The sequence below is a fragment of the Erithacus rubecula genome, assembly GCF_903797595.1.
Source record: "Erithacus rubecula genome assembly, contig: SUPER_Z_unloc_4, whole genome shotgun sequence".
NCBI lineage: Eukaryota > Metazoa > Chordata > Aves > Passeriformes > Muscicapidae > Erithacus > Erithacus rubecula.
The window spans coordinates 2693051-2714451 of NW_027635670.1; the positions used below are offsets into that span (position 1 = coordinate 2693051).

A 21401-nucleotide genomic window follows, 5' to 3' on the forward strand; every position below is an offset into this window, starting at 1 on the left:
GATTGAGAAGTAGGCCCACAGGAGGTTTAAAAAGACCAAGTGCAAATTACCTGAGTCAGGGCAACTCACAGCCCAAAAAGCCAAATGTATACTGGGCTGCATCCAAAGCAGCGTGGCCTGCAGTGGGAAGAAGAGGATTTTGCCCCTCTGCTCTGCTCATGTGAGACCCCAGCTGGAGTGCTGTATCCAGCTCTGGAGCCCCAGCAAAGGAAGGACATGGGCCACCAAGATGATCAGAGGGCTGGAGAGCCACTCTTATGAAGACAGGCTGAGAAAGATGGGCTTGTTCAGGATGAGGAAGAGAATGTTCTGGGAAGATGTTATAGCAGCCTTCCAGAACCTAGAGGGGGACATATAAGAGCTGGGCAGGGACTTTTTCCAAGGGCATGTAGTGATAGGCCAAGGCAAATGGCTTCAAACTGAAAGGGGGAAGGTTTAAATTAGATAATGGGAAGAAATTCTTGACTCTGAGGGTGGGTGGAGAAGCACTGCAACAGGATGCCAAGAGAAGCTGTTGATGGCCCATTCCTGAAACTGGCCAAGGCCAGGTTGAATGGGGCTTGGATCTTTAAGGTACCTTCCAAATCAAAGCACTTCACGATTCTATTATTCTATGGCTGAGAGATGGAAATACTGTGAAATTAGCTGAGAATTGTTTTGCTGCCTTGGGAATTCACAGAAAGGCAGTATAAGAATGCATCCTCAAGAACAATAGGAAGCCATGGATCTTGCTTTGTCACAGATCAAATTTAAAGAGCGTTAAATCCCCCATTTCCCCTTCCCATACATATGCACAAAACTCTGTGTAAAGGCATACATTTCTGTTTGTTTTGTGTGGTTTCCTCAGGCAGTGAATTATCTAGGACTGAGTCTAAGATTGGCTGTTTAGTTTCAGTCTTTACGATAAGCTTTTAATTATAGCACAGGAGATTCATTATAGTTACTCTGAGCCAGCTGGAAGCAGTTACACTTTAGTCCTCCTCCCCCTCCCTCCTCACCACAGGATGTCATTTCCAAGGCCTTACCCTTCTTGTCTTGATGATTATGGGATGAAACTGCCACATATGGATCTGTATTTTCAGATGAACCAAGCAGATCCTTCCAATCCAGCATGCGTCCCCTAGCATCATAACCCTGTCGAGCGCGAGAGTCAGAGGTGGTGGTGCCTGGGACTAGGGAACTGGAGTGTCCTGTTTACATTATAAATACAGGTAGGGAAGACAAGTCTCATTAGTCACTTACCCTGCTACCTCCCCACACTCAGGGATGTACGCACTGCTTTGCTTCCGTGACGGGTGAACGTCTTGTCTTAGGCTGAGCAATGCTTCAAAAGTCCTTCAAAGCATGACTCCAAAGGAAGAGGGGATTGGAACCTTCCAGATCAGGATGCTACAAGGTGCTGCCACTGAGCTGGCAGTGCTTCTCAACACAGTTAAATGTGTATGAAAGAGAGTGAGCACACTTCATCTGAGTCAAGCACCCTTTGTCTGGATTCAGTACACGTGGCTGACTGAAACTGAAGAGTCAGCCCATGCTGTCTGACACCAGCTGAGTCAAAAAGCAAATAAAAAACTCATATTAACACTGAACAATGCCCAAAATGGCTGAAACTTGATGGGAATGCCAGAAGAACTACAAAATGGTGACATCATGGGCACTCTACCTCATGCCCGCAGGGGAATGAAGGAGCATTTCTCTCCACATGGGAAATGTCCCAGGCCTGCTGCTTGCACCATCACTACTGGTCCTGTCTGAGCTGATGGCCCAAAATGGCTCTGAAACAAGCACCAGACCAAACACCATTTCAGCTCAGAGCGTGGATCTGCCCAGGAGCTGTGACTCCAGCAGCAGCTGAGACTGAGGTCTCACAGGCCTTTTTTCCATCACAAACACTCAAGACATGGTTACTGTTGCCCTGAACACGACTGACCTGCTTCTCACATCATATACACCCCAACAAATGCAGGTCCACAGAACGTGCCCCACTGGAAATACAGCACAATTTGAAAGGTGGTTTGGATGGACAGCGGCGTGTTTGTACACTCGTACACTCTTTGCAGCTGGATCTGAAAAGTACATCAGCACCTAAAATGCTTGAGATGCATGCAGTCTACTGTCTCTGAAAGACAGCTCCCACACGGACTTTCCAGTGGATCAGCTGCTTTGGGGAGAGGGCACCAAATACCATCCACATCACAACATTTAGACCTGCAAACCATTCTGAAAGTTTCCTTTTGGCACATGTGAAAAAGTGATATATTTTCATCAGGATTCAAGGAGTTCTGGGCCTCCTTAATTTGATGTGGAGTAACTATACTCCCTTACCAACTTTTCTTAAAGAGCCCATTAAAAAACAGGATTTTTGACACATGCTCAAACACAAACTAACAGAATTGTATTATTCACAGACAGAATGGCATATAACATTTTTTGTCAGATAACACTAGAAAGACTGACAGCAGCCTTTCTTTCTCCTGTCTCCTTTTGAACAGCCCAGCAAATTAATTTTCCTTCCTTAGATGAATCTCAGTTGGAGAGGAGCCCAATCACCAGGCTACAGGCTGCCCTAGCAGGGACTCTCTCCCTGCTCCTTTCCTTAATCTTGCTTCACTGCTCAGAAAAATAATTTGAGATTCACTGGGGCAGAGACAGATCAACACAAGGAGCTAAAATTTAAGCCTCACAGAGAGGACGCAGAGCTGGACAGGTAGAGCCTGTGCTTCTGAAGTTTATTTTAAACAGCTCCTGGATAAGCATAAAGCTTTGGAAAGCTGCATCTCAAAAATGCTATTTTAAATTTCTCTAAAGCCATACAGCCCCAGCTCTCAGAAATATAAAGAGAGATGAACCTAGATGAAATCAATTCTACTCCAGCAATCAAAAATCTAAAAGTTGGCTGCCAGTGTCCCCAAGCTTTTTGATGCACCCACATGCTTCTTTTTACCCAGCCCTTTCACCAGTTTCATGGTGCATGAAATGATGCAGCTTCTATAAAGATGCTGTTATGATTTCAAAAAGTTCTGTTGAATATTAACTTTAGAGTAAAAAAAAAGTCTACGCTCCTCAGTAAGTTTTCGAGGAGTCCTTTTTATTTACTGAATCAAATTATATATGGAAGCACTTTGGACTACTATATTTTGCATAGGATGTGGCCACAATGAACTCCATTAACTTGTATGTTTAGAAAAGAAAATAGTTTAAATTTACAGTGTTCTCACCATGAAGCCAACCTTAAACTACAGCTAATTGCTAACACAATTTAGCTTTAGATGTCAGTCTGAAGGTTTTATACTGACAAGGGCACTGGATTTTTTTTTACCCTCTCACAGTAGAAAGTGTGTTTTCTCTCAGCCATCTTTCCTTAAAACAGTAAATTTAATGCTCTGTTTTGTTAAGACAGAGGTTTGAATGGAGCCCAGATAGAAAAGAGAAGCCAAATATTATCCTCTTTTAAAAGGTTTCAATAAGCCCCATCACGGCTGGGAACACTGGTGACACACAGATAGAGGACTCCATGTGAAATCCAATCCAAAGGTGCTGCCTGCTCCACAGCAGTCCTGCAGCAGGACTGTTTGTGTCCAAGGGGACAGGTAGAGGTCCACCAGCTGCAAACACGGGCCCTCTTGAAGCAAGGATATGCTGGGTGCTGAAAGCATTCACTCCAACACTATTTCATGCTGGTCAACTCCTGTGGTCATCCCCAAGAAACCAGACAAATAACAGGCCAGAGAACAGGCTAGAGAATAGAAATGATGGAATTTTTGAGTTTTTCCTGAGGATTAAACCGCCATGCAAGCATTCATGGGGTTCCAGTCTTCATGTTTATAGCCCACTTAGCAGCAACAGTAATGTGTACAATATTTGGTCAGCTTACAGCTTACACACAGTGCTGCACTCAACATAAGAAAGCAATTAGTCATTGCTTGATAAGGAGGTAAAAAAGAAGAAAATCTTGCCAAGTAGCAATCATATTTTATGCCTGTGTTTGATATGCATTTATATGTCCATATCTCCTTCCAGACACTTGCACTTTTAAGTGTGCTTTAAGGAAAAGATTTCTAAGGAAAACCTGTAAGTATGGTTAAAGAAAAACATTTAATAATACAGAAATCTAGAGGAAGTATATGCCTAAGGGACACATATTTTCTGGGGAAAAAGAAATAAATTTCTTGAACCATATGTTGCCAATACGCAGAGAACTTCCGGGTAATGGAAAGTAAGGCTTTATAAATATATTAATGTGTACCAGATGGCCACTAGGTAGAGAGAGGTTCCACACAAAAAAGAATCAGTATTCTGAATTCAGTATTCAGAATCAGAATTCTCTCTGTTACTAAACTATTAGTCTAGTACACACTGAGACGTAAGCTTGCACGGCTAATCGAGACAAACTTTCTTCCATTTGATTTTGAGGAAGCAGGACAGGCTCAGATTAAACCTCAATAGCCTGTCCCAGTTGTGTTGGAGCTGTATTTTGCAAACACTTACTACTTAGGCAGTGATACTGCTCCTGTAAGCAGAATCACAGTGTCCTGTAAGTGCCTGAATAGCCAGACCCACGGGGTGAATTTCACCTCTGAGCAGAGTGGCACCACAAGTTCATGAGCTACTTAAGTTTCTCTCATAAACAGAGAAAAAACTGAAGTAGCAGGTAACCCAGTCCTGGCCCTCTCACACACAGCCATTATCAAGCCTTTACAATGCATTATATAGTTTGTAACAACTAGTGGGCCTTTTTTCCCTATTACACCATTTTTTACCACTCTGACTTGCAAATAGGCTTTGTTGAAATTTAATGAGGCTTTAGCACATCTGAGATGTGGTCAGTACCTCTGTGTTAATAATGGTTAATACAGAAACATCTAGAAAACCAATTCTGCCTTTGTTTTAAAACAAAGCATCTGAACAACTGCACACATAGTGCTTTTCAAATGTCTTTGTTTAAAGAAAACATGTAAAAATCAAATAGACACTTAAAAAAAATCTGGTTTAGGTGCTTCCATTATTTGCAAAAACTTTTTGTTTGGAGTGCTGTAATCAAGTAACAGAGGCAAGGTAAAAGCACTTAGTGTCTACAAGCACAGATAATGATTCATAAAGGCTGCACTTCTGTAACTATAGCTTGCTCTGAAGTGCACTTCTAAAACGTAAAGAGTTTTTTTTTCCAGGTTTAAAACAAAGACAGATTCAATACTATCAGTATTTGATAGCTGGTCTAATACGCACAAGTCATTAGAATCTCAGAGGTTAAAATATCTGCACGCTATCCTATTAACAGCTATAGCAACCTAATTAGACAATTAGAGGGGAGGTTAAATCAATACTATAGAGGGAGAAAGGACTATGGCTAGGGGATAATATAAGGGCCCAATTCACTAAAAATTGATATTTCCAAAGGTAACTTAATCTTCTCAGACTTTCGCAGAGTGATCTAGCTTAATCTCCTTGTTTAAATATGTGGCTCCTGCATAATTTCTCTCTTGACTTGCTGCATCCAGACCTTCAGTCTGCCATCCTCTCCTTGAGTGTCACTTGAGTCACCTGTGAGGACTTTGCACTTTGCTTGTTTGCAACTGATCATGTGAGACTGCCTTAGGAAGAGAACCCATGTGCCAAACTCAGGAGGAGGCTGGTGCCAAGAACACAAAGATTAAGGGCTTGGTTCTCCTTTCGTTCACACTGCTACAGATTGGCAGTAAGTCTGTTGAAGGAGGATGATTTGTAATGGCATAAAGGAAGAAAATCAGGCCTTATGACTTCTTTTGGAGCTTCAGATGACTTTGGGTATATTTAGCCCACTGAGCATTCACTTGGCTTGTATTCTGATACCAGTGTTCTGAGGCTTAATCTATTATGACATACCATATACCTTTGCATTAAAATGTTCTCAGTAATATCAAAACAGATAATTCATAAACTTTTTGTTTTTTCAACAAACATCAACATGTTTACTGTGACTGGTTTATTACCTCATCCTAGAATTTTTGCACCCCTGATGTGGAAGATCAATAGAGGTGACTAGCGGTAGGTGAAAGGAAAGCCCAAGTGCAAAAATATCAGAATAGGTATTTTAACTAAACCAATACAAGGAGGAGCTAACTTGTGTAGAGACCACATTATCAGGATGTACCTGAAAGGGGCCAATGAAATAAGCTGTAAAAGACAGGACATGAATGGGAACCCATGATAATGCTGGGTCAGTGTGTTTGCATTGCACCTGTCTGTAAGGTCCTACTTTAAAAGACGGGTTCATTTATGGAGTCTGTCTTTGAGTTTGGCATATCTGGACAGTAAAATGTACTCTCTTTTGTTAACTGTACTCTCTTGGACTTCAGCTTTTTTCATTCAGCTGCTCACTTGAAATACATTTCTGCTTTCTTGGTTAGATTAAAATATCAGTTTTTACTAAAGTCGGCTGGCAAGACCCAGAACCACAGCCCCACAGCTATCATTCTGCAGATATGGAATTCATTCAGAAGCAGGAAATCTAGAACATTTCTGGCACATCAGCACTATACCCAAAGCCCCTCTCTCAATCTTTACATTCAGCAGTGTGGATTTTATGATTGCTCTTTAATTACTGCTCTGTGCATTAGAAAAGCAGCCATTCCACAATGAAAGAAAGTATAAACTGTATAGGCAGATGAAACTGTGCGTCTTTCATGTATTAGAAAGTCTCAACTTGCCTTTGATTTTGTACATTTCCTTCACTGGTTTTCATTACCATACTTTCAAATAAGTTTCACCTGCACATTTTTCATTTCCTGGTAATAAACAGTAGGGGGAATTTGAATTTATTTTTACAAATGTTGAACAGCATTGCTATGCCTCCAGTTATTTATATTCTGCTGTACTGAGCTGTCATTGGTTTAGTTTTATACCTACATACTCTGCAGGCACAAGATGAAAGGAGCAATTAAAAGTTCATCACAACTTCCCATTAATACACCTCTTGCTGTGTTCAGCCAAACATTGGGTGAATTTGATCTAGCCCTAATGAACTGCTGGTCTCACACAGCCTGAAAGCAGCTTCACCAGGAAGCTCCCACCCCACATGGAATTCTGCCACTGACTTAATTGGCAGCAATACCACACATCCTCTTAGGCTTGTGAGTGCTTGTCTTTGTTCAGGATGTCTATAAGAAAAGCTATTGCAATATACATCTAGGTTTGAATTTAGAGTGATTATTTATTCTGCAGTGACTCCTCATGAAGACATTTATTCCTCACTCCAAGAACCAGCATAATCTACTTCTAAATATGAAGAACAAAGTGGCAGAAAGCACTATGAGCCCAGATTAACAGCTGCCTCATGGGAACCTGCTACTCTAGGCTTGCAGAAATTATCCTCTTCAGTTCAGGTCATTTAATTTGCTATGTAAATTTGAATAGACAACATAAACTACTCATCCTAGAAGTGACAAGAACCTTTAGGAATTGAGGCATAATCCAGGCTCAAACCACATGGATAAAAGGCTAATTTTCCTAACAAGAGATGTTTCTCTAACCCAGGGATAGTTCTGCTTTCCCTAAGGTATCTCTGGCTGCTGTAGCAGTAATGACACCAGCCTGGACAGCTCATGAGTGGGATGTGAGCTACTGTCCTGTTTGTCCTGGTGAACAGATAAGATGAATCACTGTACCCAAGTGTTTCTTCGAGTGTTCAGGTGAATCATGCTCTTAATCATGTCTGCTGGCATGCCATTGAAATTGTCCATATCTGACTTTAATGCAACAGAGACAGTTTTGAGGGAAGACAAGGAAGAGGGATTGAAAATCAAAAGGTAGGACTTAATCCTAGTTATGATTAGTGAATCGGGCCCTCGAAACCAAGACAAGACAAGTAAAATAGGGTAAAAACTATTTGACTAGAGGAACTATTAGCTAACACAAGGATTTGGGGAGAATTTTTAAAAACACTCATAAACTGACCATATACTGTGTAGTAAGACATTTCATGATCAGGGGAAGCAGTTGAAATGTCTATGAACAAAAATAAATTGGGAAGAAACATTAAATATAACAAAAGTACAAAAATATTTAAAAGTTTAGTTAAAAGTGATCCCTCCAAAAGGATTTGCTGTCAATAAATATTGAAACTAAGAACTTCCTTACCATTCAGGGCTACGAAGGAATCTGAAAGACAAATAACAGGGGAAAAATCATTATTTCTATCTTGTTTTTTCTTATAAGTAAGTTTGCTGCTAATAACCATTAATGTTTCAGCTGATATTTATTAGCATGTGATTTCTACACGAAAGACCCAGGCAAAACTAATATTCAGACACATCCAGAAACAATGTCTGGTTTAGGAAGTGCTCATGACCAGCTCTGTACAGGAGGTAGCAGAGCAGGAGGGCCAGTGTCCTCCCTGCTTTCCTTGCAAATCCTAGTTGAGGGCAAGGCATTGCAGGGGATGCAGCCAGCAATGTGAGTCAATGAGGACAAAACTCAGGAGACCCAAGATCACATGAAGTAATAAAATCAGCTGTGTTAGCAGGGAATGAAATCTACCCCTGTGCAGTGTCAAGGTTCAATGCATCATTCAGGGCTAAAGAGGGATTTAAGCAGGACATGGGCTTTGTTGCTCTCTGCACAGAAGCAGATCTCTCTCCATGAGCACAATGTGCTGTTCCTGAATAATTTCCTACCATCCTTTTATATGTAACTGACACCAGGTACATTGCACTCCTGTCTAACCTATTTGCCCAAGGAGAGCAGGACTGGCTGAAAGGGGCAAAGATACACCAGCTGGGAACTGGCCTGATTTTGGTGCTAACCCATTTTACAGGGGAACAGAGGGGAGGCCTTATGTGTACACCTCCTTGAAAAATCTTTGCAAGAGTCTATATTACCCTGTCTTAGGACAGAGGCTGAAATCCTTGTACTTCTTCAAGCACAGTGATCAGAGTAATATCCATAATTAATGGCACTTGAACAAAGCATGAGACGGTTCTGGCTTTCTCCACAACACCTGGCCCACACTATGTCCTATGGCACAGTCTAGCCTTCTGTTATTTTTCTCTGCACTGCAGAAGTAATGACTCTCTCATTGTACATTGATTCCTCAGCTTCATCAGTTTTTTTGCATCAGTGCAAATTACACTGAAAAGAATACGAGTCTTGATTTCATGATGTTTATAAATAATGTTTGGAGCTCAGAATCAAACCAACCTCAGTGGAAACACTTTGAACAAGAGCTGTCCTGAACACAGATGTTGGCATTCCTGCAGGCTCAGAAATCAGCATGCAGTGCAAGCTATGCACTTTTAAGCATTTCAGTGCAAAACTGTAAATGTTTAAAGACCGTGTTTAAGCTTCCAGTTCATGCTGTCAGTACTTAAGGTTCACCATTGAAATTTCTTAGGCAGTGTCAATAGTACCTAACCATTAAGACCACGAGGTTGTCCAGACTGTATGTAAAATTGTTTAAGATTCACAAACTAAGTAGTTGTCATTTCTTGATTCAGATCAGAACTGAAGATATATTTCACTGTCTCACTGTGCTGCATGGGAATGTAGTCCAAGTCACAGACTACACCAAGAAACTAAGCCATTTCTGTACATTTACATAAATAAGCCCACCACCAGGGCTAAAAAAGACAATGACCCCAATTCATTATGCCATTGCTGTAATCAATATCCTCTAGAGCTGAGCTTTTCTCATTATGAAACCACTCTGACGTCCAGTGTTCCTATAAATCACATGAACTGGGCTATTTTCCTCAAACACATTTAAACAACAGTTCTTCTGAGCCTGCATCATTAGCTACATTGCTGTCCCTGTTGTGACTTATGTAGCTATGAAAGAATGTCTGACAGGTAATGGTGATTTGAGGCATTCAGAAGGATACTGTGACACATGGTAAATAGAGGTAAAAGCTTTGCTTACTTTGGCAGTCACCCAGGCCATCCGTATTGCCACGTTCTATGTCCTGTTCAAATACCAGTCTAAATAATAGAAAGAAACAAAACAGTATGAATAACAACAGTCATAGGCATAACCACAAAGAAATTATCACATTGAAATAAACCCCTGCTGCAAAACTGGCTATTTCTTTGGAAATTCCACACAGAGGCTGAAAAACCACAACATACGTTTGAGCTATTCATCAAAGCTTAATGATTTATTGGCTTCCAATGATAATTTGTCTTTATATTATTACTTTTTAACAATCCACTGCATGCCTTATTACCAAGGGAAGAAAAGACCTGCATTTTCTAAACTGTTAAATACATGATGTTATCAGAAGCAATTGTAACCCTACCTTAACCTGTGCACAGAGTAGATCGGGTGCACTGGCACTTTGTTGTGAGAAGGAAGCCAACCCATTGGGCAAGCACTGTGCTTGAGGAAGAAACCTGCATTTCAGCATTGGATGAAGCTGCAAGGCACAAGGTCCATCCCACCAAAGGTGTTCCCTTCCTCCGGGGGCTCTACTCACATGCTTTTCTAGCTGACGTGCTCCTAACCTCTCTCTGTGATTTTTGGATAACTATTGAAGCTGTTCTTCCAACTTCCTTTGTGGTCAAAGGTGGATGTCAAGAACCTTGGAAAACTTCCAGATACAAGCCCTTGTCTGTATTAGGATCCTGTCCTTGAGACTTAATTACCCTTGCAGACAACTCATTCTAACTCTGTGCTCTTAGAACACCTGCTCCACTATCACCTACTCCAGGAGGGCACCTAACATCTCTGCCTCCTGTTGGCTAGCTTAGAACTTCACCAGATATCTTCACAGCAGCTCTGGACCTCCTTCCTAAGCACTGGACAGAACACAAGCTGCCTTGCTCACTTTTGGACTTCATCACTGCAAGCTGCACAGGCTCTGTCTCAATGGAACTGTTGATGAAAGTGGGAGCTGCTTTTGAAAGTGAGGCACGAAAATTCCCCACAACTTCAATGGAGGTTGAAGAAATCTCAAGCACTTTTGGAGTGATGAAAAACCTGATATGGACAGGGTGCATTTTAACATTATCCTGCCAAAAGTCAAATCAGAAACAACCTACACTTTTGTAGTCAAGCATACACAGACACATAGAGCTACAGCATCCCCAGCAGATGGGGGAAATCAGCAAATTAAGAACAAGAGAAGAGCACAGGGATTGCAACTCGTCCATTATGTACTGAGGACCTGTAGACAAGCAGGGTTAAGTGGCGTCAGGGGTAGGGCTGTCAAGGCTCTGTGATGTCTGTGCTACACTTCCACTGCTACCATGAGGGAGGATAGCTGTGGAGCTCAGAGTGGGCAGTCGTGTGGTGTGTCAGAACTCAGTGGCCAAGAAATGCGAGCTCTGTAGCGGGTTTGCTCCTTGTAACCTTCACAGACTTTCATTATCATAAAATAATTAAATTCTACTGTTAAGCAAGGGGAGATCCAGCACTTCTCTAAATCTGTTTTAAGCCCTTACTGTGCTCTGTTATTCCTCTTAGTAATGCACAGCAAATTAGAAGGACTGGTTTTGTTTTCAGTGGACAAATTACTTGAGTAATTTAATTTGGATTCTATTGCCTCTTTAATCAGCTGTGATGGCTCCAGTGTAGGCTGGTCCAGACATATCCATCCAATTCACTCCTTTCAATAATACGTGGACCTTAACACAGCTCTTTCATTTTCTTCTTCCTCCTCTTTCAGCAGTTACCAATCAGCTGACCGTTCACGTCAAAAAAATTTGTGAGACACTTCGGAGGTGAATGCAAATAAGGTAGGAACAAACACTTCCCACATTTTTCCCTCTCTGAGAGCCTCGTGTTTCAAATAGCTCAGCCCAAGACTGGCTGGCACCAGCCTGGAGCTCAGGGCCCGTCCAGCCAGAGCCTTTACTCACTTGGAGCCAAGGAGCAGCTGCGTGCACGCCCCGCTCTCCTTCACCCATCCGCAGTACGGGTCCCTGGATGCTATGCAGGCCCTTGAGAGAGAAGAGCACAAGGTGGCATTCATGAGAGCTGCAGCCTGCCCTCTGCCCAGGCCTCTGCCAGCCCCAGGGGACACGTACTTTTTGCACTTTCCGTGGCGCTCGCAGCGCCCCAGGGGCACCTTGATGACACAGGTGGAGAAGGCGACGTACAGGGCGCTGCTGGGCTTGTCCAGCTGCATGCCCATGATCCGCTTGTCCTCTGTGCCCTCGTAGCTGCACCTGTTTGGGTAAAAGCAAAACCTGGTTACAGGTGCTGGGAACCCAGGAGAAAACCTTAATTATCCCCCTGGCTGGAGAAAAAAAATAAAATCACAAAAAACTTCCATCAAAAAATCTGTTAGAAAGGTAGAATTGAGCAAGTCAAGGAAAAAGAACACACAATGGCCACTAAAAATACTGATAGACATATAAACAAGTATTAAAAATTAAGAAAAAAGTTATGAATTGGAGAGAGACAGCACACCAGACAAGCTTCTGGTAGCCCTTCATTTTTGTGTTTATTCTTCTCCAGCACTCAAAGTAGCTGAAATTTCTGCATGATTATGGCTCACTTCAAAGCCCCCTTAGGCATATTTGAGGAAGACTGAAATGTGGAAAATTTCCCTTGGAGAGCAGCTTGCTGCTTGTTGAGTTATTTGGAGAGGAATCAGGGTTTTTTATAGGATTAGAAAATTAATCTTCCTTTCCAGAACTTCACTTTTAATTATCCATCAGCTGCTGCATAGGATGGGCTATTTTCTACACATACAGAATAAAAAAAAAAATCTTATTGCAATGAAGAGACTGATAAGCAGACATCCCCTCCCTAAACAATTTAAAATTACTCAAAAAACTTGGCTTCTCTAACCACTTCCGTTTCCATGGGACAAACTATTCCCTGGGAAATCAGAAGTTCAAAGTCACCCATACACGAGTACAAAGAATCAGATACACACTTTTCAGGATTGTAAACATTGATCTCCTCCAGGAAAAGGCTGTCATTTAGGAAACCAGTGTTTCCTGTCCGTGCCAAGAACTTCAGGATGATTCCCTTCTCTGATCCCAAGAAAACCACGGTGTAGTTTTGATACGGCCCAGCAGCTGAGTCAACAGCAATTTTGGTCAGGCGATACCTAAAATAACAGAGCATTTTCACAGATACATCACAGAGATAATCACAGAACTGTCATTTATTTAATCACCTTCTTCACGTCAGATAAGTGTATAGTAGACTTCTAGTAACCATTAAACACATTTAAGAGCTTTTCCTACCTGACTGTGAATCCACACAGATTGTACCAATTTGTAGCCAACCCAATTTGGCTCCCCAGATGCTGGAGAATTTTCATGTATTTGCATGCCCACACATCCAAAAGCCAGCAGAAGTGTCCAGGAAGTGTCTAGAAGTTGAGAAAGCTGAAGGGGTGCTAGGAATCTGAGGACATTTTGGAATTACCCTCCTAAAAGCCTTGTGATTTCTTCAGACAGGGATAGAGAACCATCACAGTGAACTGCTTTTAAAATTTCAAGCTCTGTCATATTAAAAGCAGCTGAACTAGATTCAACATTTTTTGTCAGGAAAAGCTGTGTCAATGCAATAATGAAACACTAAACACCATTTTACCTTGCTAAAAATAATCACACTACTGCCACAAAGCAAGCCCAGCACTGAGGTGATATCAATTGTGATGACACAATTTACTGAAAACAAATATACTGGTGGTTTAGTACCAGTTAGATGGTACTGCCTAACAAAGGGAAACATTTGTGGAGCTTGCTGCTGTCATCTTTGGTTGCAGGTACAAAACCTGACAGAAAAACCTGACAGAAAAACCTGACAGAAGATACATTACTACAACTAACTCAGACCCTTCCAGAGCTCAATACCCTACACAATACTCTATCTTTATTCAGAGGAAGAGAGGAAAATATGGCAAAAGTTAGTCACATTATTCTGTTCATTGCTGGAGGGGAGATAAGTAGTATAATGACCACAGCAGAGAGTAGGAATGTATTTTGATAGGAAGGGAATGGTGTATTTAACACTTGCTGATTTATGAGTCTGTTCAAACCTGTTATTATTTTTTTCTTGTTGCCATAGAAAGGATGCAGATTATGCAATTACTCCTACCTATACACTGCTGCAAACATTAAAGCTTACCAGTTACCTGACAGACATCTACATATCCTGTGAACATATCCTGGCAGACATGTTTGTATCCTGTGTACATACTCCTGAGCTGTCTGCTGATCCTTGCCTGAAGTTTTTACAGACCTGTATCAGGCACTGACACATAAGCCAAAAGGTGAGTGAACCTTCCCCACACAGCATTTCCTACAACATCCAGCTCAGCTCAGCCTGGTGGAAAAGACTGAGGCTTTTCCTATCTTGAAAGCTGCTCAGGGAGTTCCACAGCATCTGCTAGCTCTGCCACCATTCCTAGCTGGATTCGTGCCCAGGACAACAAGGACATTTATGGAGCTGGAGGGTATTTGAAGCAAGGCTATTAGCACAGCTTTGCAGCTACAGCACGGACAGGAGTTCACCTGGTGCACGTACCTGACCATTGTTCTCAGGAACCAGGGTCGGTTCACGATGGAAGGCACAGCCTCGTCCATCAGAGGATGTGTTTTGATGAAGTTCAGAGTATCATCTGGGAACTCATTAGATGTTACATATTTTTCTAATGATGTAGAGCCAGCACAGCAACCAGGCCTATATAAAACAAGAGAGTAAAGTCAGAAAACTTATTTGACATCGAGGGCAAGCTTCCTTTTGTGATGAAGCTCTCACCGAAATCTGATGTGCTTTGCAGGAGTTTAACTCGGAGGAAGAATGAAAAGTGGGGTAGACTTGTTCAGCCTCTTAAGGGAAGCTTAAAAATTTTCTTTGTCGTCCATTCAAAAGGACTTAATGTGTCACTTATGAGCAAAAAGCCATTTTTTCATCAGAAGTGCTACACACAGAGTTTGTAATTTATCCACTCATATGGAATGTAATCACAGCATGCATGCATTTGGCTTGATGCTTCCCAATGGCACTGGTGTTTTCTGATCTGTAACTTGCCTAGTTTACTGCTCTTTCCTGGAAAAAAAGCAGCCCCTTTAATAAAGTGGTTCTTTTTAACAGGTATGAAAGAATGCCACTTTTAATCAAATCTGATAGAAAACAGACTATTGGAGAAGACAAACTAAATAACACCCATGTAAACATTGTTTTTTACCCTTAGTTCAATTTGGATGAAATTAAAGAATGGTAGCTCATTGAGAACTTTCACTGAAAAGTTATCTGTCACTCTTTAACCACTTAAATGCAAATCTGCTCATGCTATTTCTAAAATCTAGCTGCTCACAAAATGTATTGCAATCTTCTTGCCTGGTCATGTCATCTCTCAAAGAAGCAGAAAAATGTTTTGCTTGTTAATATTGTATAAGCAATTTTCTTCAATAAAAGGCCAATTTGATCCCATTTTCTAGGGCACTATGATTCTTCAGACCTTTGAGCCAGTGTGAGATGGGAAGATGAAAGATGGACCATTCACAAATAAACACACTGCATTATTCAATTTTCATCTACTCAGATGTGGGTAAGGATCTAACACCAAGAGTAATGTCAACTTGAACAAAATACAGGACTGGTCCTATCATTTGTGTTGCTCAGATTCAGATAAATATTCAAACATTAGGCAAATAAATCTTGTGTGGGAAGGTAGCATAGGACTTGAAGGAACTAGCTGTGTCAGCAAGTCTGGTCCCACAAGAGCTGAGCAAGGAACACTACATGCAGACAATATGTGCTATTGTCTCTTCAAAATAATTTAGCTGTATGCAGAACTAGCAACAGGTGGAGGGAAGGAGAAATCAAGGACATGGCTGGTTTCCTAGGCCCTTGCAAGGGCATTGACCCGTGAGGCAACATTCCCAGAGAACTCGAGGGAGCAGCCTGCACCTTCTGGCACAGTGGTGTCTACAGCTTCTGTGTATCTAATCTGGAGGCCTATTTACTCCTAAATCCTAATAGCATGATTGGAATAATCCTGTTTTAATCTCAAAAGTGGTTTAGTCGAGTCCACATAAACCCAAGCAAACCCTGCTGTCTGGCCAAAGTGACACCCCTGACGGGCTCTGGTAGGTTTCTGAGAAATCTTAGATCAATAGGGGCAGTAATGTTTCTGCATCATACTGAGATACCCAGATAAAAATGACCTTATTTCAAAGGTGACTGTCATGCACTTCAACATGAGCTAGAAGTAATGACTATTTTTATTAAGCAGGTTGGTTGCCAAATGTTACGTGAAACACTGTTCACACTTCACTTGACATTATCTCCTCAGGCTTAGAAAGCACAATATTATCCCAACTTCATCATAACAGTTAGCCTGCTATTGGCTGATCCCAAACTCATAATGTGACTTTCTCTTCTTCTTTCCCACTGAAAGTGATTTTCCTTCTTTTCTCCTTCCCTGCAAATATATCTCAGTAAGGTCCAAACCTTGGAGGCATCATGCAGCCTTGCACTCCCAAGGCAGACCATTGTGTCAACAACTTGTTTGAAACACTGCAAAATGGAGAAGAAAATCCTGCAACACTGATAGAAGCTGCATTAATTACTAAGACTCAGACTGAAAACAGACACAGAATTTACCAGATTTTCCAGTCACCTCCAGGATCTTCTCTTGAGTGACAACTCCAGAATAAAGACAGCACAGTAATACTACACTTGGCAAATCCAAAACATGATGGCCCAAATTTAGATTAGGCAGAAGCTCAGTTTCCACCACGGAGCTTCACAGACTCATAGAATAACCTGAGCTGGAACTGATCTGCAAGGATCACTGAAATCCAGGCCCCACACAGGATACCCCAAAATGACTCCATGTGCCATGAGAGTGTCTAAAACCTTCTTGAGCTCTGTCAGGCTGGTGCTGTGACCACTTCCCTGGGGAGCCTGTTCAGTGCCCAGCCACCCTCTGGGTGAAGAACCTTTTCCTAATGCCCAACCTAAACCTCTCCTGACACAACTTCAGCCCATTCCCTTGGGTCCTGTCACTGGCCACCATGGAGAAGGGATCAGTGCCTGCCTCTCCTCTTCCCCTCATAAGGAAGTTGTGTACTGTGATGAGGTCTCCCCTCAGTCTCCTCCAGGCAACTCAAGTGGCCTCAGCTGCTCCTCACATGGTTTTCCCTCTAAGCCCTTCACCATCTTTGTAGGGCTCCTTTAGATATTCCCGGAAGGTTTATATTCTTCTTATATTGTGGTGTTCAACACTCCACACAGTACTTCAGATGTTTTTTTCTTTTGAAATTATTTAAGATATCACAAGCAATGTAAAACATGCAATAAAGTGATAAAGCTCAAGTGAGACAAAAGAATTTGATTTAACTATATATATCTCAATATCGCAGAGCAAAATGCGATTGGTGTAAGTGAGTTGACAAGTGTCTGTCAACAGCAACTTGTATGAAATGGTACTTGGAAGAAATATGAAGAATGTAGAAGAGGAGATGCACGCAAACACGTGGAAGAGGGGAAAACAACTCATAGGAGGAATGAGGTAAACTGAATCTCCAGTTCAGTGGAATGCTCATTTTTGCTCTCCATAAATCATCCACTGTAGCACTTAAACTGCATGCTAATCATAGAACAGTAAACTGTAGAACTGGTGCAGGCCTTGTAAAGAGATACATTCATTACTGAACCAATTTGCAACAACTGAGTAACTCACACCACTCCTAAGTGATTATTCTGACCAAGTGGATCTGATGCTGGCCTGATATATGTTACACAAATCTCATTTAAGTGGAAAAATCTCAGTTGTGTAGTTTAGATCCAAATTCAACTCAACTTCTACCTTACTGTTGCAACATGTATAATTGTATGAACCTTACAAGGCTGTTCAAATTATCAAAAAGCTTCTGTAGCCTGCATGAAGGAACAGAACATCATCACTATACATGAAACATACCTGGGCTTGGGCACTCGTTCATCAGGAACTGGTGTCCATGTGGAGTCTGGAGACTTTTGTTCCTTGAATCTCCCAGTAAATACATTGGCAATGTCAAGCATGTCATAGGCACAGACTGCAGAGCCAGGGATGCTGTAAAGTGACATTTCCCAGAAATTGTTACTCATTCTGCAGTTATGCACGAAATTTTGAGTGAAAAAGGCTCTCTAGTTATGCTCTCTAGAAGTCTTCCTGTCCCAGGTTACTTATCCCTGAACTCTGAATCTGGTATTAACAGGAAAAGCCAGCCCCATGGAAAATACCAGTATCAGTGAACACCAATCAGCTGGCAGCTCCTGCCAAGAGATTTTATTTCCAAGCCTCTACAGAAACAAGTAATTGCAATAATCTTGAAAAAGGGAAAGAACTGGTGAAACTCTGGCTATGTCAATGTATGAGGAGTAATTGCTAGTCTCATTCAGAACCTATTACCCATTGGAAATTTAAAGTCTCCTAAGTCATAACATTTCCAAGTAACAACTATTGTAGTCCCTGCCATGCCTCAAAAAATACATTGCAGACAGTTCAGAAGTTGGTTTTAACCAAACTGGAAGCGTGCTGCAATGTGCCATTTACCTGGCTTTTACATGTAATTCATTCATGCTCCCACAGCCTGATATCCACAAAGTGCTCCCAATGGAAAGGAGTTGACTGTGCTTAGAAGTTTGTTCTACTCAGTGAAATGTAAAGAGCTTATACAAGCAAATTTTATATTATTTTAAGATCATAGCATTGCAAATTTCAACTTTTTGAACACTTGCATGCAACTGCACAGCAGCATTGTCCAAACATAGCTCTATTCTTAGCTACATACTTTCTGAAAGGCTTACGAGGTTACCATGATCAGTCACTTGGAAGCATGAAATATTCATTTATTCCCCCTTCACTTTAATTTTTTTTTTCACATGAACTACTGTATTTGTGACTGACTTCCACTACTTTATTTTATTGGGTAAATAGCATGAACCCAGCTGGCTGAGGCTTTCAATCCTGCTCTTAGCTAGTATGTTATTATACATCAAAGAAAAAATGTAGCAACTTTAATACTGTTACAGAGGATTAAGCTAAACTCCTAAAGGTATATAAATTAATAGAAAAATAACCGTTGGAATAGTAAAAAATTTCAAAATGCATTTTACTGAAGAAAAACAAGCTGGGAGACAGTACAGCAGTCTTTGATCTCCACAGATTTGTCTTTTTAAATGAAAGGAAACTTCAAAGCTCTATTTTAATGTGATACTACACAGCAGGAGTTTTAAATGCCATATACATGTTGATGCAAGAGATGGTCAGGTATCTGTCCACACAGTGTATCTTGCCACACAGAGGACCTCATCCTAAAAGACAGCTCAAGATCCACTCCAGCTAAAATATTTTGCACACTGCTGAATTAAGTCCTAAAGGAAAAAAAAAAACCAACCATAAAATCTTGAGGTGTGCTACACACAACTGCAAATGCTGGGACCCATGCTCAACCCACAGCTACAGAGGGATGGAGGCACTGCTGTGCTGAAAGGACTGCAACATCTTGTACTCTGGAGGGTGGCAGGTCTGTAGTGTGATGCAGGGGTAAGGATGGAGCCCTGTGGGTCACAGCCAAGGGGTCCAAGCCACCTCTGAACTACTGGAATACAACCCAGCACTGGCTTCTACCAGAGTGACCTCTGATTAGACTGAGGAATCTCTTCACCTCAGTTTAGAAGGAAACTTTGTTATAAACACCAAAGGTATTTGCTGCAACTTTTCTTTAGTGGAGGAGAAATGAGAGATGTGTTTATGCCACAAGTAGGTTTCATAGAACTATAGAATCAAAGAATATCCTGAACTTGAAGTGACTCACAAGAAGCATTGAAGTCCAACTCCTCCTGCACAGGACACCCCAAAAATCACAGCATGTGCCTGAGAGCATTGTGCAGATGGCCCTTGATGTCTGTCAGGCCTGGTAACCTGTGACCACTCCCTGTGGGAGCCTGTTCTAGTGCCCAACCACCCTCTGGGTGAAGAACCTATTTTTTCTAATATCCAACCTAAATCTCTACGACTCAGCTTCCTCAAGTCCTCTCACAGGTCACCAGAGAGCAGAGATTGGTGCTTGCCCCTCCTCTTCACCTCATGAGGAAGCTCTGAACTGCTGTGAGGTCTTCCCTCCCTCTCCTCCAGGCTGAACAAGCCATGTGGCCTCCTTACTGCTCATACAGCTTCCCCTCAAGTCCTTTGCCATCTTTGTAGCTCTCCTTTGGTCTCCAATACCTTTAGATCCTTACACTCTGGCCCCCAGAGCTGCCCCAGCACTGGAGGTGAGGCTGCCCCAGCTCAGAGCAGAGCAGGACAATCCCCTCCCTTGCCCGGCTCTGATGCTGTGCCTGATGCTCCCGGGACACTCTTGGCCCTCCTGGTGACAGGGCTGCTAATAAACTGTCTCCATGAATATATGTCTTCCTGCCATCTTCCATGTATGGCAAAACCTACAGCCTATAAAAATGGAGTTTTGCTTTTTACACCAAGTCCTTAGATTTAAAAATGCAAGACTTAAGGAAAAGAATTATTCATGACACAATACAGGAAATACTAGTAGAGTGGGAGGAGAATCTCAATTTTGAGATAATTGCAAGATACAATCTATTTTCTGATGTTGAATTTCTATTTGTTCACCTGTTTTTATTAAGACAGATTGCATAAAAAGAGATAATCTTAATTTAAACTTGTATTCCCTATTGGTGACATAATTATTCCATTGCAGTTCCTATTGTTTTGATGTCAAAAGCAGTGATTATACATTACAGGCCCAGGCTTACTCTCATTTGAAGTCAGCTCTGTGAATTACCTCATTGAGGTCAGGCTTTGACAAAGGGTGGCAAGGGTACAGGCAAAACTAAATGAATTTCATCAATAAAATTCCTCTTTCAGCTCAAATGTTACTGTGAAACTGCGATATATTTTTTAATTAGAAAGCTACTGTGTTTTTAACTTCTCTGGGAGTTCTCAATAATTAGATACAGTTACTCATCTAATAACTTCCAGAGAAACACGCTCTAATGTGTAACAGTAATCAAATCTGTATAGATGAACTGATGCTTTTGGATAACCATGCAAACAATGACATAGGTGTTCTGGGGACCCTCCTTCCCAGCCAGCAAGACCTTGGCTCTCCCAGGAGAGTCAGGGGGCAGCAGGGTCAGTGCAGGGTCAAGGATCAATGCAAGAGCCAACAGGGATGCATAAAAAAAAGAGAAGGAGATAACCTGGTTCTTGGAGGCTTAGCTATAAACAGAACAGACACAGTCCTTTCTTTGTGAGGAAAAAAACCCTGTATTTTCTTTTTGGGATAATATTCTTCAAGGTACATGCTGCAAACTTTTTGCTGGCTGGTGTGAACTATTTCCATGTAAAGAAAAGTGTGTTTGAGGAACAGGTCCAGATAGTAAATGGCTGAAAGCCACCCTGAGTCATCAGGTATGAAGCAAGCAACACCAGGGTACCTTAAAATTAAACACAAAC

At 41.6% G+C, this 21401-nt stretch overlaps 1 protein-coding gene across 1 annotated transcript in view; it reads right to left on the bottom strand.

Annotated features, from left to right (window-relative positions):
* SEMA6A (semaphorin 6A) overlaps positions 1–21401 on the bottom strand; it is a gene marked incomplete at its 5' end in the record, with an annotated part of 71078 nt that overhangs the window by 24390 nt on the left and 25287 nt on the right. Inside the window, 8 exon segments of the mRNA XM_079331496.1 lie at positions 1026–1190; positions 8116–8136; positions 9893–9951; positions 11830–11910; positions 11998–12138; positions 12855–13031; positions 14459–14614; positions 17865–17996. Coding sequence (XP_079187622.1) covers positions 1026–1190; positions 8116–8136; positions 9893–9951; positions 11830–11910; positions 11998–12138; positions 12855–13031; positions 14459–14614; positions 17865–17996 — 932 coding nt within the window.